This window comes from Zonotrichia albicollis, chromosome 3 (genome assembly GCF_047830755.1).
Source record: "Zonotrichia albicollis isolate bZonAlb1 chromosome 3, bZonAlb1.hap1, whole genome shotgun sequence".
Classification (NCBI taxonomy): domain Eukaryota; kingdom Metazoa; phylum Chordata; class Aves; order Passeriformes; family Passerellidae; genus Zonotrichia; species Zonotrichia albicollis.
In genome coordinates this window covers 100,461,753-100,480,261 of record NC_133821.1, presented here as the reverse complement: position 1 = coordinate 100,480,261, position 18,509 = coordinate 100,461,753, and the positions used below count along the sequence as shown (strand labels likewise).

At 40.3% G+C, this 18,509-nt stretch overlaps 1 protein-coding gene across 4 annotated transcripts; it reads left to right on the top strand.

Annotated features, from left to right (window-relative positions):
* Window positions 1-1,483: 1,483 nt before the first annotated feature.
* Window positions 1,484-18,509, top strand: PM20D2 (peptidase M20 domain containing 2). Of its 4 annotated transcripts, none has more exons than XR_012579740.1 (8): window positions 1,484-2,030; window positions 2,107-2,255; window positions 5,799-5,941; window positions 8,962-9,116; window positions 11,452-11,587; window positions 13,298-13,433; window positions 15,785-15,892; window positions 16,400-16,431. XR_012579740.1 is itself a non-coding variant. In XM_074538268.1 (7 exons), exons 1-7 carry the CDS (start codon window positions 1,596-1,598, stop codon window positions 16,600-16,602), a joined length of 1,329 nt encoding a protein of 442 aa, XP_074394369.1. In that variant the 5' UTR covers window positions 1,488-1,595; the 3' UTR covers window positions 16,603-18,509. The 4 variants fall into 4 exon arrangements, 1 of the variants encoding a protein (XP_074394369.1); XR_012579739.1 differs by having other exon boundaries at window positions 13,298-15,429; window positions 16,400-16,420; XR_012579738.1 differs by having other exon boundaries at window positions 13,298-15,892; window positions 16,400-16,441.

The following is an 18,509-nucleotide window of genomic DNA, read 5'->3' as shown; positions in this document are numbered from 1 at the left end:
ACCAGCTGGCTCTCACAGGCCTGGACTGCAGAAATCCCAGAGAAATGTAAAGATCTAACCCAAATCCAGACAAACAGGAATCCTGGTTGGAAAAAAAAAATTAAGAGGTCAAAGAAGACAGGGTGTTTCCAAGCCCAGAAGAGCCACAGCACTTGAATGCAACCTCTGGGTGTTTTGATGGCAACACATGTATGTAACAAGGCATGTGTTCCATCAGCATGTTGTGCCAAATTAGGTTCTTACACCCAGTGTAAGAGAGGCCAATCCACACTCAGAGTCAGCTATTTATTTACAGTTCTGCAAAGAAAGGCATGCTGGGTGGCAAATCCACTATCAAAAGATTTCACTCCTTACACATTTTAGCAAAGGTATGATTGTTCCTTGGCTACAAGTTACATAGTTCTCCTACTACTTAGTGTTCTATTTTTTATTGGTAAAGTGAGTCCCTCTCTTCTTGTGCTAATTAGTACACATACTCAGTCTTTCCCTTCTTTTGAGTCAGGGGGCCATGAGTTGGTGGTTACAATCTCCCTCTACCAGAATTACATTTCACCCAGTTGGAGCTGATTTCAGCACAGTCGCTGAATTGGCTTTGTTAGTTTCTTCCTTATCGTAGGAGCTCTGCCAAATGTCCTTGTGGTCTGGAAATTCTGCATTCTTTTTACCCACTATCAGCAGGACATCCTTCTTTCCAAGCTTTTTTAACACCACCCTCTCCCCATCAGGTCTGAGATCACTGAAGCACACCAAGCCCAAAAGTTTAACAAGGCAATTCTTCCAACACGTAATTTATTTTTCTAGTAATTTATGCTGGTTTTGGCTGGTGTGGAGTTAATTTTCTTCACAATGGCTGGCACGGGACTGTGTTTTATATTTGTGCTGAACACAGCGATGATGATGTGGAGATGCTTTTGTTATTGCTGGGCAGGGCTTACACAGAGCCAAGGCCTTTCCTGATTTCTGTGCTGCCAGGCTGGGGGAGCTTGGGAGGAGACACAGGTGACCCGGACAGGTGACCCCACTGACCACAGGGACATTCCAGACGATGGAACATCACACTCGGTACATAAGGCAGGAGGAAGGAGGAAGGGGAGGACGTTTGCAGCGATGGCGTTTGTGTTCCCAAGTGACCCTGAGGTGTGATGGGGCCCTGCTCTCCTGGGGATGGCTGAGCACCCACCTGCCCATGGGAAGCAGGGAATTCATTCCTTGCTTTGTTTGTGTACATGGCTTTTGCTTTCCCTGTGGTACTGTCGTTACTTCAAACTATGAGTTTCCCACCGTTACCCTTCCGATTCCCTCCGCGATCCCGCGGGTGGGGGCCTGAGTGAGCGGCCCCGGCAGCGCAGCCAGCACGGGCTGCGGGCGGGCCCCCGAACCTCCGCCGGCTGGCGGAGGGCCGCGCCAGGCACGCTGGGGCGGGGAGTTCCGGTTGGGCGCCGCCTGCAGGCCAGGCCGTGATTGGGAACTACATTTCCCGCCGTGCCTCGCGGCGAAGAGAGGCGATAAAAGGGGGAACAGCGCAGGTGTCGCGCCGGAGGGCAGGTGCGGGCGGTTGGTGCGGCTCGGCTGAGGACCGGTGCTCCCGAGGCCTCATGAAGCCGCAAGAGCCGCCGGAGAGCGGTTCCGCCGCCGCCGCGCTGGAGGCGCTGAAGCAGCGAGCGTGCGAGAGCGTGGATCTGAACGCTGCGCGTCTGGGCGCGCTGAGCCGCGACATCTGGAGCCGTCCCGAGCTGGCGTACGCGGAACACCAGGCGCACGACGCCCTGACCCGCTTCTTCTCCGGCGGGGACCTACCCGGCGCCGCCTGGGCCGTGCAGCCGCGCTACAAGCTCGGCACCGCTTTCCGCGCCGACTGGGGCACGGCGGCCCCGCAGGACCCGCTCCGCCTCGCCTTCCTCTGCGAGTACGACGCGCTGCCCGGGCTGGGGCACGCCTGCGGCCACAACCTCATCGCCGAGGTGGGCGCCGCCGCCGCGCTGGCGCTGAAGGCCGCCCTGGAGAGCCTGGCGGAGCCCGTGGCCGTGCAGGTGCGAGCCCTCCCGGGGGAGCGGTGGTGGGCGCTCCCTGATAGCCCCTGACTCTCTCCGTGCCTTTGTGCTGCAGATCACCGTGCTGGGGACCCCCGCGGAAGAGCAAGGAGGAGGCAAAATAGACCTCATCAAGGCTGGGGCGTTCGATGGCCTGGATGTGGTTTTCATGGCGCACCCCTCGCAAGAAAACGCTGCTTACTTGCCCGACGTGGCCGAGCATGAGTGAGTGCGTGGGTTCAGGTGCAAAGAGATGGTTTGTTGTTAGCTTTTTGTCCCCTTCCTGAGAAGGGGACTGGCTTTAGCAGTGGCTGAACCCGGAGCCTTGCAGGTGCCCATCAGACAAAGGTGTCTGCTGTCAGCTAAGGAGCCAGGTTAGTGTTAGGGAATGGCACTCGGAGCCATTCTTCCAAAGTGCTGTGTTCAGCCTAGCTCAAATCCCTGACTGATCTGAGATAATCTTCCACATATCCCAAAAATCCATCTTTTGTTATAATGGTTCTAAGCGTTTCTTTTGAAGAAATCCTGCCATCTGTTGAAGTAGAATTTAAAGATACAACTGCAGGGTCTCAAGGGTCATTGTTTTATGCTTTCCTGGATGCCAGTTACGTGGTTCTCTATGCATTTTTAATCAGTTTGGAAGGTTTGCCTTCCTCCGTTTGAAAATAACTGGCCAGCTAAGCCCGACTGAACTTTGGATCAGTAGTAACTTCCACACTAAATTTAGTCAGAGCCATGTTGTGTGTATTAACTCTCACATCAACTTTTTGGTTTTGATCCATAGTAGTACCTGTCTTTCCTTCGTGTTTGCCCCCAGTGTCAGGATGGACAACAGTCCTACCCTACACAGCTGCCTTTTCTGCCAGCCATATAACTCTTTGAAAATTTTATCTTGTCTTCTTTTGATTGGCCCTGATGTTCAGAGACAGCACTGGCTCACTTGAGCTTTGGGTCACTTGGTTTGCCTTAAAGTACACTTTGCTGGATGTGCATCCCCAAAATTGTACACACTACATGAGGTGCAATTGCCTTAGATCTTACTCAGCTTCTGCAAGGACCATAGTGTTTCCTTACAATTTTGGAGACAGCTGGCGCGTGTGAGACTTCTCTTCAGCCATTTTCAAGCAATCAACTCTTAGGCAATTGCTTGGTCTTTAAGTACATGATTTTTAAAAAGTGCTTTGGAGCTTCATTCTTTTCTTTCTCTGCCAGTCTGCAAGGCCATGCTGTTCTTCCTTTGGTGTTGTAAATGTCTGTTTCCACAGTGTCCCAGCAGTAGTCTGCCAGCAGGTTTTTTTCCTATATTTTATGTCACATTCTTCTATTATTATGTGATTCCTGATGCCAGAGGGTCTTACCCTGCAGAGTCTCCACTAGTGAACTCCCTCCAGTGCAAAAGCTTTTGCAAGTATTACATTTGACTGTTTCAGACTAAATTCTGATTTATTTAAATAAGTAATTTTCGAGTCATTTATGACTTGTACTGGGAACTATTTCAGATTGCTTGTGCTATTGTCTAGCTCTGATATGCTTGATATTACTGACCATTTTGCTTTTACCAGGGCTGTTTCCAGTGGATAATTTGCTTCTGTAAATGCCAAGTTACATGGTAAAACAGACAGGGTTAATTTTCATCACCTGGCCAGTTCTCTGCTACTTTCCTTCCTCGTGTTTCTAAAGTCTTAACTGGTTGTTGTACCTTCCTTCAAGACTTAGCCCAACTTGCCTTTGCTTTACCTTAGGACCATATTATAATCTTAAAGATGTAGTTTTCAATGATAGTTCTGTCTTTCTGCTTGCAATAGCCTTTTGAGTTTGATACAGTAAGGTTTGGAAATCTCTTTTCAGAGGTCAGAGTCTGCAGTAGGATGCAAGTCCTAGATAGCCTTTAAACCCTTGAACATGGAGGAGGCATGGAATTGAAGTGCTGAGTGAAACAACTTATTATCTCCAAAAGCTTGAAATACTGAGTTTGTTATATTTTATGTAATTGTGAGGTTTCAAAGGTAGACAGACAGCTTTTCTAATTTTCATTGGTCTTTGCTTGTTGGCAGGGAGTTTAAGGACTGGAGTTCACTAAGTTGCTACTATTTCTGTGTCTGCAATTCTGAAAATTGGCTTGTGCCTGAAATAAGATTAACATATTGGGATAAGTGGTGGATACATGCCAAAGTTTGCTGATTCTTACTCAATTACCCTTCACTTAATCAGCCTATTTATTGTTGGACAAACAGGATCCACATTCTTCTGCTGGTATTCTTAAACTGGCTTAGGGTGTTATTATTCTGCAAAATCTCTTGGGTTTTTCTGAGTGTCTGTGACATTTGTGTAGCAAAAGTACAAGTAAAGGAATGCTGGAAGAATTTCTTTTAATAAGAAGCACATGTTCCTTCTGGAAGAGAGTACTGCAGCATGACTTTCTGCTGTACTTTGCCTTTCTATTTTTTTGAGAATGTCCAGGGATGTTTGTGAGTTGATTTGAGGGGTTGCAGTCTAATATTTGGGATACTAATGGACAAGTTTCTTACATTTCTTAATGATAAGAAATTTTAAATAAAATTCCTCGTCTAGAGAATGGGTTCTGTGATTGTCTTGGAAGATCAGTGGGGATAGAAAAAGGCAAGCCTAATTTGGGTTGCAGGAGCAGTAAGAGATGTTTCCTGTTGCAACAGTACACTGCATTGTGTCCCTCTTTTCCTTCCAGAGTTTAAGGGCTGGTGTTAACTTGCAGCTGTGGCATGGTTCTGAGCACAAGGGGTCACTTCAGGATAACTGGTTGAGTTGGCATTTGTGCAAGACAGAGGGACAAGCAAGTTAGGCTGGATAAGAGACAGGTTGTGTGTCTTGGGGTGGGAGGAACGCTTGAAGATTGAGTTTTTTCTATAAAGGAGTGGATGTGGAGTACAGATTGTTTTGTGTATTTTATAAATAGTGAGACCTTATATGTAGATGTCAGTATTTAATGTTTTCCTCTTTTGTAAACAGTTCTCATAAACAGTCTAAAATACTAAGTTACTTTGTAAAGCTAATATTAGTGGCCCTCAGATGAAGCAAAGCATTAATTTTTACTGGATATGTTAAGGTGCAATATTTTATGACTTCTGTGAAGTTGGAGGATTGCCTTTGCATTAGATTTCCTCCTTGTTGCAAGCCTTTCTGCCACCTTTTTAGAAGGGTGCAAGAAGAGAAGATCCTTGCTGTAGCATAATAATATGTATTTTACAATAGGCTGTGCTTTTCCATACTCATAAAACTTGACTTTTGTTTTTTAGACATGGGTTATATGTGGTCTTACGTGCTTTTGCTATCTTAGATATTGTACACAGTTTATTTGACAAGAATTAGGACGCTCAACTTCCAGATTTGAATCAGAGAAAAGGGTTTGTTACCCTCTGAGAAGAGTGTTTTTAACTTAAAGTCTCAGAAGAGTCAGGCAGTATAAAAAAAGCAGAGGAGAAATTTAATTAATATGTGAAATGTGTACTCTTCAGGAAAAGGCTACATAATGATGTCACCAGTCGCTCCCTTGCCTGACTGGCTCTTGGTATCATTCCATTCTGCTGCTTTTCTAGAAGTCTTTCAGGTTTTTTTTGTACTCAAAGATAGTTTATCTATGCAACAGTCGAGTGCCAGGTAAATTGTTTGGTGTTATGCTGACCAAAATTTAAATAACATATATTTGTGGGAACAAAAGGACATTTTTCATTTCAAAGATTTTTTTTTTTTCAGTGAATGAGAAACAAATAAGCCATGCCTTTTATTTCCTAGTGTGACTGTGAAATACTATGGAAAAGCTTCTCATGCTGCTGCTTATCCTTGGGAAGGAGTTAATGCATTAGATGCTGCTGTTCTTGCCTACAACAATCTGTCTGTTTTAAGACAGCAGATGAAACCGACCTGGAGAGTTCATGGTGAGATCTTTCTTAAACCTAATGTCCAGCAAGTTAGAGTTTAGGCTGCTGAAGTACTAACATAGAATATCACACATTCCAAAGCATTGCACTAAAGCACTAAATTAGTTTAGTCATTTCAAATATTATGAAACAGCACCATTTCATTTAAATGGTGTGTCTGCAATTTTTACAGTGATGTCAGTGTCCAGAACTAACTGCTCAAAACAGGCTGAGAGGTCAGATTTGAAAGGGGACTCTGATGCCTAGGCAGAGGTTAGATCAATTCTAAGTCTTGAAGTTGCAGTTCAGAAAAAAAAAAGAAAAAGGTGCAAAATTTATTTTGGTACATGGCCTTGAACTCCTTAATATGTGTGAATTTGCAAAGGTGTAAGACTAAATAGCTCCAGAAAGTGAGATATTACTTACTGCATCACTTTTTGAGTAGACATTCCATTAATTAGATGGCATTTATTGGAAGGGTCTGGTGGTCTGGAATGAAATTTATTTGGTAAAGTACAAAGAACAAGTGATGGCAGAAGATCATAGTCCTGGTTAGTAGCCCAATCAACTAGATGTTCACTGTATTCTTATATTTAATATCTAGTAGGTTTTGAATTAGAAAGGCCAATTTGCAGAAAGACAAGAAACCATTAAACTTGATTTTTCCTCCTTCAACATTGTTCATTTCTACCTGTACAGTGAGAAAGGTTCAAAAAATGAGGAGAAGCTGCCCTATAGCTATAAACCCAGGGTTCCTTATTGCACTCAGCACAACTTTTGCCAAGTTGAAATTAAGAAACATTGCCAATTCTATGGGACTTCTGAATGTAGAGCTGTTTATTTGAAATGTTTGTTATGAGCTAAAAATCTTTCCAGATGTTTTGAGCTGATCATTATGTATCTTGGCTGCTTATGCTGTATGTAATTCAAGTGTGCATTTCTGTCCAGGATATCTGGATGGAGTCCTAATCCTTTTGACTGTAGATGAAGCTATTTGCAGTTCTGCTGTGCAGCGTGCCCAAATGAATTTCAGACAGCAGGCACAGCCTCTCTGTCCTATTTCTCTGTCGAAAACAAGGCACATAATTAAGAGTTTTGGTGTCTGCAACCCATGTGTTGCAGGTTTAAGGCTGAAGGTGCCTAAGTTTTCTGTTGAATCTAAGCCTAAACCCCTAAATACTGCTTTCTTTCTAGTTTCTAAAGGTTACATGGGTAATGTTGGCAAAAACTCTTAAGTACCTAAACAATAAGGCCTTCTAAGGTAATGCTTCCTGAACAGTAGCAAAACTGAAATTACTGTGTTGATAAAACTGCTGCCATAAAACTGGTTTTTCAAAGTGGAAGTATTTAAATTACTTCTGGGAAAGGACAAGCAGCCAGAGAGTGAGACTGAATTTTAGAAATGCTTTCTTTACAACATTGTGTAGGAGACTTCATGTTGTAGACTTTCTGTATAATCAGTGGCTGAATTAAGTGATCCTAAAAATAGTAGTGTTACCCCACTTACAAAAGCTGGAATAATTTCTATTGCTTGAAGTCTAGAATTTCTAACCAATGCTTCATGTACTGAAATATCATTGTCTTGAGTTCATCTGAGATATTGATGTGATCTTTCTTCCCTGTGTATGAGTGGAGTATATGTTGCCCCCTTAAAAACAGGAATGTAGATTTTTTTTTTCCTGTTCCAGAAGTTGTATTAAGCAGGTTGTAAATAAGATTTTCCATCCAGAAGGGCAAATTGGGTGCTACAGCAGTGTGCAGGCAGCTTACTTGTAGTTCAGGTCTGCTGTCCAGTCCATATTGCAGTTGTATTGAAATTTAACTGTAGACCTAATCAGACTCTCTCCAGTCCCGCTTACAATTGTGCAGCACAAGACAAATGAAAACTCTTTACTCATGAAGCTACTTGTTCTGAGAAAGTTTGTTATGGATATGTGTCATTTAAATTTGCATGAATACTTACTGCTTCCTTTTCTGTGATGTCTGTCCCTCTCATCTGAGCTGTTCCTATTGTTATGGACAAATACTGATACTGGATTAATTCAACACTGTTTTGTATTTGGACTGTATTTGAGACTGGAGGTGAAGTTTGGAATCCTAATGGGTTTTCTGTGCCAAAATAAATATTTTGTTGTCTGTTTACAACAATATAGTGTGTCTCTTCAGGCCTCAGTGACACACATCAGTAACTTCTGCAATATTTCCATTTAAGGTAGACGTTTCTCAGGTTCTACAGAAAACAAATCTAATTCCACATTATAGAAATTGAGGGTAGAAGACCAGGGAAACACCCTGTTGGAAACAACTAGCTGTTAGTGCAGTTACATCTGTTGTGAAACTGGGATCTGTCATGTGTTCTTGTCAAAATATCTAAATATTGCTGTATTTTATGGAAATGCCTTTGATGCTGTAATGGTAAAAGATGTAGTTGGTCACACATTCCCTCGAGGGAGCGCTTTCAGCTCAAACTGCACTTGTGACTAAAGCTATATGTGTTATACATTCCAATATTTCTGAAGAATTAAAATGAGCAATCTAAATGAACTTTCTGTGCACTGCAATACATACATTGTTTCAGTATTGCTGAGAAACTTGTTCAGATTTTCTTCAAGATCACAAAATAAGTTGGAAACATTCTAATTGAGGAAACATTTGAAAGTTGGTCTCCAGTTTATCCCTTTTAGCAATTCTTTTCTCTGTTGGCAGACAGATTATTTTATGACTCCAATGCATTGAATTTTAGGGGATTAATTAGAAATGCTAGTTTGGCTTGACTCTGGGATGTAAAACAGATGTCTAACCAAAGAATGCTGTGAAATTGTGCTGAAAGACATGTACGTGTTCCACATGTAATGTGACGTGATGAAGAAACTTTGTCCACACACTGCATTTTTTACATTCCTTGTATTTCATTTTCAGCTGATGTTTTGTTATTTTTGTTTATATGTTTTTAGTTCTTGACCCAGGAATTTAATGAGAGAGCTGAAGATCAAACAATTGCATTTAATACTGACAACACAACTTTTTCCTTTCTGCAGGTGTAATAAAAAATGGTGGTGTGAAACCTAACATCATTCCTTCTTACACTGAACTAGAGTTTTACTTGCGTGCTCCCTCAAGGAAAGAGCTTTCTGTTCTGACAGAGAAGGTTGAAAACTGCTTCAAATCTGCAGCAGTGGCCACAGGATGCAAGGTAAGAACATATTCAATGTCATGTGTTTCTGTTACACAGACCAGAACAGGAAATCAATGTTTACTCTGTCTGCATAGTGTTTAACCAAAGTAAATCTAAATTACTGGTACACTTTTTGCTGTTCTGTTGCTTTGTGTCCTGAAAGAAAGCTTTGGTTTATAAATAGAATGCCACAGAATCCTAGAGGAATATGTGTTGGGAGAGACCTCTGGAGGTCATCTGGTCTAATTCTCCATTCAGAGCAAGACCAGTTAGAGCAGGTTGCTGAGTGCCATGTGAACTTTTGAATACTTCCAAGGATGAAATTCTACCACCTCTCTCAAAAAGTGCTCTACACACCTCGTGGTGAGCAAGGGTTTTCCTAATGTTTATGCTGCAATGACTTGAGCACTGCCACAGGTTTCCTGCAGAGATTGCTGTGTTTCCCTCTTTGGAGATACTCAAAAGCTGCCTCAGTATGGTTCTGGGAAAGCAGCTCTAGGTGACCCTGATTGAGCAGGGGAACTGGACAAGGTGACCTCCATAGGTGCTTTCCCACATCAACCCTCTGTGATTCTGTTGTATCCAACAGGATTTCCTTTGCTGCTTCTTGTTGGATCACTGACATCTGAGAAGTCTGGTCCTGCCTTCCCTGTACCCTTCCCATCTGGTAACTCTAGACAGCAGTAAGATGCCCCACTAACCTTCTGTTCTGTGAGGGCTCAGCAGATCCAGTTCTTTCAGCCTGTCCTTGTACATTGTGTTCTCCACTCAGTCATCTTGGTGGCCTTCCCCTGGCCTAGCTCCAGTCTTGATTTGAGGAGAAACCAAACAAACACATCTCCATCAGTAATAAAAATACTAAAATGCTAATGGCACCAGTCTCAGTTGCAGATGGGTGCTACAGTAACAGGCAGCAATGTGGTATTTTGTGCTGCTGATTATAAAACACTTGGAGCTTGCATGTCTTGTGTCATCTGAGCCAGTCATGTTGTCATGCAAAGCTAGGCTTGGTCATGCACTATCTACTCTTAAATGAGTTCCATCTTGTGTGGTGGATGCTCACAATCACCTTGTGATTCTTGAGCCTGGGCATGAGTTCTAGGAGGATTTATTTGCTTTGTAATCCCTCTGGGAACTTGAGACTAGGATGGTCTGAGGAGTGTGTAGTTTTCACTCTTGGCCCTTCAAGAGGATGTGACATTTAGGTGTTGTTCAGTGAGCTGGAACAGCCCTCTGTTTCAGTGACATTTAAAAAAATAATGGCTCCCAGACTGTATTTCTGCTTCTCTTACTCTGCATCCTTGGGTGCATCCTGCCTGATCCCATGTACATTCAATTTCTTTAAGTGTCCTGTAATTTCTTGTTGTTTTGCTGTGGGTGATGCTTCTATCCTACAGATAGTGCTGCTAGGCTCAGAGACCTGGGAGGCTTGATGGCAAACCTCACCTGTAGAAACAAGCAAAACAGGTATTGGGTATTCTGTCTGTTTTTTTCCCCATATTCTTGGTCATTAGGTCCACTGCCCCATTAAGCAGCAGGCTCATATAGCAATTGAATGATATTTCAATTAGCAATCTGCATTCTCATTTGTTTTGCTTTTAGTAAATGGAAGTGTCTCATCTAGCTGGTTCAAGCAATATGATTACCTTTTTTGTGCTGCTAAGATAGATAGTTCTACTTGGCTGTTAATTACAAGCTTATGACTAATTCAGCTGTAAAAAGAATGTATGTGGTCATCAAAACAAATAGATATGGGGTATGTGAATGTCACTTTTATAGTCTTCTTGAAATGTTAAAAGTTGTTTTCCTACTGTGCCCCCTTCACTATATCTGGAAAAGAGGTTCAGAAAGTGCACTTTATGCAAATGAAAGTTAAAACCTCTTTTGAAATTTGACATTGATAGATTTTTTTTTTTCCATTTGTTTTCAAATTTCTTACCTGTATGAAGCCATGTCATGAATGGGGCTGTAGTTATTGGAAGCATTCTGAAAAAAGGTAACATAGTTTGATAAAAGCCTGTGTTTATTTCTATGTAGTTTAATAGTACTTGCAGACAAAATCATTAGACACTGTTACAGGAAATATTTGTTTCTTGTTTTTGGAGAAAATTTTGAAATCCTTTCTTCTGGAATTTGGCTGTCTAGTGCAAGCTGAACAGAACATCAGCAGTGTTTTGATGGAGGGTAATATTTGGCAGGATGTTGTATTTTTGAAATAAACTTAGCGTTTATGTCTGTTTTGCCTTGGGCTTGAAGTCTGGATATGTAGGGGTTTTTTTTGGCCTTCAGATTGTTTACATTGAACTGGCTTACACTGGAGAAAAACTTACAGTGATTTGGGGTTTTTGTCTAGGTGGAAATAAAAGGTGGTGAAAATGATTACTACAATGTGCTTCCAAATAAGAGCCTGCAGAAAATTTACAAGGAGAATGGAAAGAAGCTTGGAATAGATTTTATATCAGAAGATGCTATCTTGAATGGTTTGTCAGGTAACTCCAGCTGCATTTTTCATTGTATCTCAAGCTTAGGTTGATCAAGCTTCAAGTGTATAAAATAACAAATTAGAGCTAAGTTAAACACAGAAGAAAAAGCCAAATTACAAAGCTAAAGCTCTGTAGAAGGTTTATATCTCTGGCCTGCGTTTCTCTATTTGTTGTAGAAACTAAGAAGAGGTAAGAAAAGCAGTAAACACCTTCTTATAATAATTCTGAAAATATTTCAAGTAATAAGCAGTTTGGCTGGGGGAAGGAATAGAAAGCTAAGAGCAGTCTTTCTGAGAATATGAGCATGTGTAATGAATTGTCTCTCATTCTGTGGCTTTAAAATACAGAATCCTGGTTTGCTATAAATGGGGATGAGACCTTTTTTTTAGGAACCTTGTTTAATAACATTTTCCAAGCTTACATATAAACAAATATACTAGAATCTAGCAATTATTTTAGAGGGAGTTTTTGGAGAGATTTATAACTTTAAGTTTAAGAATCTCACTAACTCTAATTTAATCTTTTCATTAACAAGTAATTACATGCCTCTAATTTTAGTTTATGAGTTCAATGGATTAGTTTTCCAAAGGGTGCTCTTCAAGTAGGTGTTCACTTTTGGGTCCTGACTATGTCTTAACCAATTTAACTTTTTTAGTCTCTGAGCTGTAACAGCAATGGGAATTCTTGAATGCTTAGGTGGGTTTCTTGTTATCCTTAACACTTTTTTTTCAGAATCTTCCTACAGGAGCTCTGTTCAAGTCTCAACTTCTGCTCATACTTTGAGCCTTCACTACTGATCTTAACTGTATTTATGAACATTTTTACTCCATTCATGCTACAGGTTTTTCTCTTAGAAGGAAGATACTGTTCTCAGTAAAAAGTTATTTTAATTAATTTGATTGTAGTACTTATCTTCTCTTTATTAAATGCAGATTGTCTTTGGAGTTTGTACAAATTTGGTGTTTAGGAGCAGCTCTCCAAATTCCTTTTTGTGGGTAGGGGAGACATTGTATCTAAAGAAATTCTTGGTATCTAATGGTGATGGGATTTTTTTCTGTTTCTTACTTGCCTTTCAAATTAAAGTGGTTCATTGTCTCGTGTTTAAAAACAAATGATAACTTAAGACAGATTTCTTCCTACTTTCTTCAGTGTAATACAAATAAGATTTACTGCTTTGCTTGTTTAGCCAAAGAAGGAGACTGAGGAACCTTAACATGTTTACTGTAGTGCAACTTTCTGGAGCTCTGCTAGTTGGTTCTTTGAAACCTCTGTAGTAAGGATGATCATGTATATCAGTGATTTTGCTTTTGTTCAGAGGTCTTGAAGTGAACTTTCCACAGACACCCAGCTGCAGTAGGGCTTTCATATGTAAGTTATATGATATGCTCAATGTTAACAATTAACTTGCTTAAACCAAAACTCCCTGTATGACTGTCCTGTCCTTGAATTGCGTGTCAAATGTCAAAATGTGCTTGAGCAATTGCTTTTTTTATCTCACAATGCAGTAGGGTTTACTGAATTTTCTTTTCACAGCTTCTCCTCTGAATTTTTGCAGTGGGAATTCAGGACAAATAACAAAGCACAGTCTCCAGAGCCATAGGAGTGGAACTTTGTATGCTACCCTTTTCTGGTGGGGGGATTGAGTATTTTGTGTCATCTTTTTCAAGACCTCTATTTCTGTTTAGTTTTCATGTGGTTTTCAATGTTTTCTTTTAGGATGTCAGTTTCCTCTGTTGAAAGGGAAGGAAGATAGCTCAGTTGCTTCTCCATGTCTGTGCAGCAGAACAGTCGTTCAGAGCTGGGCGCACTCGCTGCCACCTCTGCGTGGGCATTAGTGTGGCTCTGCTCCCAGGTATCACTCTAGGCAGAAAAGCGTCACCAGGGCTTCCCTGAGCACCTCAGGCCACAGGCACACAGCCAGGGGTGTGACATCCTGTGAGACTGAGCCAGCTTGGACCAGCTGCCAGGACCTGTTTCTCCTGCTGCTGTTCGTAGGACTTTACTACAGGATATCCATAACCTCCTAAAGCAGATGGCTTAGTTACACAGGGCTTAGTTGAGCCCTTACCCACACCTGTGATACCTTAATCTAGTCAAAATGTAGTATTCATGGGGTTCATTGGCTTCCTGTGCACAAAACTGATAAAGAAGAAGGTCTAGTATATTTGAAAATTCCACTTTTGAAGCTTGGGACTGTATATAAATGTTTCCTGGAATCTTTTGTGTTTTCCCCTCTGTTCATGTTTGTGGTAATACTGACTCCACTAAATATGCAGTGACTTGAAGAGGCTTCAGGATATATTTTTGAGAGGCTGGAACTCCAGTATCTCTCTGTTGAAGGTAGCACAGGATTATGTATATTGCATTGGTAACTGCAATTACTTATGCTTCCAGAAAGAATGCCAATCAATATGTGTCTAGCAAGCACACAATTTCAGGTTTTTTTATGGAAATCACTAAACACCTGATGTTCTAAACATACCTCTATCTTATTCCCATAAAGAGTGTAACATTTTGTCTGATAGAGGGGAAGATTTAGCTGTTAGATTTTTATTAAAAGCTGCCTGCATTTTGCCTCTCCATGTTGCTAGAAAATACCCAATTTAAACGTCTTCTACTCAGCAAAAATAACATATCAACTGGTAGTACATTGAATATGGATATGAATTTAGGAGGAATGACATGACTGAGAGCTATGATGATGTGAAATTTCTAGTGTTTCATTTGCTAAGTGGAAGTAGGGAAAAGGGCAGCACAGTCTTTGCAGCAGTTTGTGTATTGGGACTTAGAAAGGCCGGTCTAGAACCTTTGGTTTAGTCTGGAGCGTGCAGAACTTCTGGTTTGTGTGTCCAGATTGGCCAAAGAAGGAATCAGTAGTACCGACTACTGGAAATTAAAATGACTTATTGCTGTGCCAAGAGTTGGATTTTCTTCAAATGCATCCTGAATTTATGGGAAGAGATGTTTTTGAACAAGCTTTGCTGTTTCCCTTATTTGTAAGCAGAGTAAATAGCAAACTCTTGTCCTCGTAATGTAGGCTCTGTGGACTCACTTTCAATAACTGTAGGCTTCCAAGTAAAATCTGTGTTTTTCCATTGTTTAATTACTAAATCTTAAGGCACTAGCAATATCTTCTCATCATAAAGTATCACAAATATAGAGGCTACCTGATGTGTTAAAAAAATTTTATACACCATTACTAAAGAAACAAATTCTTTCATCTCTGGCCCCAGAAAGTTAATTGGAATCTTAGTGGGTCATCCCTCTTTTTCCCTGATAAAAAAACAATGGTTCCTCTGGTACCTGGATTTCACAATAAGTGGTACATTGATTTCTCCAGCTTCAAAATGTCATTTTAACAAATAATGAGTGGGTTGCTTGTTTGGGGGAAAAGAAAAAGCCAAAGCCACTTGGGATGTAGTTGTAGACTCTTGGATGATTGACCGTGAAGAAACTTCTACCTTGGGATGACCCCATTCAGTAGATAAGGCTGTGAGATAAGGGCTAGATAACATACTGAAAGTGATAGGCGTGAAAGAATCATCATTGAAATCTGCAACATTGCTATCAGGTGTTTGTCTACAAAGACCTAGCATTTTATCTGGAGTTTACTTCTGATTTTATTTCAAGGGTGCTTGTGCTGTTGGGATTTCCATCAGTGAGAATAATCAAAACACATGGGGGTAAAACCAGTTACCCTCAATCTGTTTTTGTTTAAAGATTAATAGTTTCTACTTTAGTCCCCTACAGAATGCTGAATATTTGCATACTGGTGAGAAGCAGGAATTGTTTGGCCTAGTTCTGAAGGCTCTAACAGGGAAATGGCTGAAATGCCTGACACTCCCAAGGTTTGCAGCTTTCCTGTTTCTGAACTAACAGCTTACTGTCAGGAGATGCTTGATAAAAATGGGCAGTAAAAGGAATAAGAACATGCTGATACATCTTCCTTGCAGTCCAGTAACTGGTCATTGATCAGAAGTGCACTGGAGGCAGCTCCTGAAGATGGCTAGTTAGGGAAAAACACCTTGCTGACAGGATATATTTGTATGGATAATGGCTCATTAGAAATGTTCTTATTTTAGTATCTGGGGCAAAGGATACTCCATTTTAGACATAGGCTGGAGAGAATGTCTATCATTTTCTTACAGCATTCAAAACTTTTATTAAGCACTTTTATTAAGAAAATATCTGTGCTGCTTCTAGGTTCGACGGACTTTGGAAATGTTACATTTGTGGTCCCTGGGATTCATCCTTATTTTTATATTGGCTCTGATGCATTGAATCACACTGAGCAGTACACAGAAGCTGCAGGTGAGTGGAAGGGAAAACAATTAACATTTATTGTAGAGTTGCAGAAAAAGCTGACAAATATAGAATTTCTTCGTTTGTGTTTGAGGTTATATGTATATGGGTAGGATAACCACTCCTCATACTAAAAGATAAAAAAGAAATTAGAAGGATTATCTATAACAGCATATTCAGAAGAATTTCTGAAATTGAGCTGAAAGATAAGTAATTTTTACTCCTAAAATACAGGAAATGTAACAATGCTAGCTTATAAAACTCCACGTTTTCTGAAGAGCATAATATGAACACTCAACATTCCTGTTCTCAGTCTTAGTTGTTTTTGTCAGTAGCAGAAAATTAAGTACTTGAGGCATGGAAAAATAGGTTTACTTCATGCAAGTAGATGTTTAAGAAAACGTTCTTGAAGCTGAAACTTCTAATCTTACTTTATAAAATATCCCTTGTGCAGCAAGCAGGTGGCTGAATATTGGTAATCTAAGCTGAAATTGCCCTTACATTTTTTTTCTGCAGGGTCACAGACTGCTCAGTTCTACGCCTTGCGCACAGCCAAGGCTTTGGCAATGACAGCACTGGATGTCATCTTCAAGCCAGGTCTGTTAGAAGAAGTCAGGGAAGACTTCAGAGAAGTGAAGCTGAAAGAAGAGGAACAAACAAATCCAGTAGAACCTAAAAGAGAATCTGGTGTTGGTGAAGGAGCATGTGCATCACACTAAACTTGATTAAAACATTCTCAGTAGCATTGACTTAATGGAGATGCTGTATTTAAATCCCAATAGGGGCTGGATAAATACGTAGCTGAAGAAATTATGATTTTATTTAATTTGGACTTTAGGAGAAGTAAATAGTATAATTGCTTTCAAAAATGTGAAATTTCATCTAGCTGTAATGTTTGTGTTCACTATGGTTATGATTTTCATACAGAGATCTCAAATATGTTCTCTTTAATTTCCAGTTTTGAATGAATTATAGTGTTTAGATCCCTTGTCAGTGATTTTCCATGTAGTGCTATATTAATATTCTTTTTAGAGGAAGTATGGTTGTTTTCTGTTCTAAAATAAGCACTTTTCATTCAGTGATCATATGCTGAATCTGATCAGTGAAGCTTTTATTAAATTTCTGGTCAGTCACTTTTCTTGGGACAAGATGGAGACTTAAAAAATGAGCTGGTTTCACTGGAGAGAAGGGGCTATGTTTGGAAATATACTTGGTTTTGATAACAGTAACTTCCAGCAATGGGAGAGGACTGTTTGTATAGGAGTGCAATCTGAAAAGCTTGATTGTCCTGAAATGTGCTGATTTTCCTCCTAGTAAATTCTGGGGGTGTTGTGGAGAAGTCATGCATCACAAAATTGGAAAGCAGCTAAATATTTATTTGATTAAATCAATACTTTTAAACTACTTTAAGAAGAATTCTGTTCTGAGGCAATACAGGTGTCCACACAAGGTGTTGCATCAGCTTAACTGACCTGAAGGAGGTGTATAAATTTATCTAAACCAGTGGAAATCTTTGTGACAAAGCTACAAGTGTGGTGCCATGAAGTAATAAATGGCTGTGTGCAAGTCTCTCTAGTAATCTCAGAGGAGCTTGCAGTGAGGACTGCTGGCTTTTGTAACCTGTTTGTTCCTGTGTCCTAAGCAGCAGATCTGTAAAGTCTTGCCAGTCATCCTTTGTGTTTTGTGTGGTTAGTCCATTTAATCTTTGCTATTTTGCTTCTCAAGGACATTGATACTGCAGTTTTAATTAGGTGGTGTTTTGTGTACCCAGACATGTTAGGATGCCTTTTGATTCACTGGTTAAAGGATCTTGTGAGTACACAGAAAAGAAGTTAGTGGACAGATGGAGTGAGAAAGCAACTTCCTGATTAACATTTTCCTCAGCACAGGTACTTCTGGAAGACTCAGGAAGGAAGGCAGGCAGGCTGTATTCCTCAGGAAGTCAGAATAACTGACTTTCAGAAATATATATATATATTTTAAACAGTCTCTATATGGTAAACTCTAAAATTCTGTTCAGCATTTACAGTTTATTCATTTCTATATTCACTGCAATTTTACACCAGTATCCTTGTTTTCATTAGCAAAGGGTTTTCACAGATGGATGTGAGAAAGAGGTGAAGGTGGAACTCTGAGCTAAAGATGTGTCCAGGATAGTAAGTTAAATACTAAATCCACCTGAAATTTGTTCTAAGGTTTGTCAGAGGAACTTTGTCCTTAACTTTTAATTTACAGTATGCCTTGCTCATTCTCAGACACAATTGTAATTCATTAAGATCTACTTTGTTAACAGGCTAGTGCATTGATTTCCTTAGCACACGTGGCTTTTTATTTCCTGCAAGAACTGCTTAACTTCTTGCTTTGCTGTTTTTAAGATAGAGTGTTTGGATCCCACATAGATAGCACATGCTGTATTGTTATGTTTCCTACAAGCTGATGTGCATTAAAGCCTTCTCAATTCTCTTTGTTCAGACTTAGCTGCATCATATCCAAGATCAGTTAATTAAACTTCTCTGAACTAAAAGCATGTCTTCATTTTGTTGTAATCATTGCTGGAATAAAAATGGAATTGAAGTACTGATTAAAGATGAGTTGATATTAATAAAGGAGTTTAATTGTGATTGAA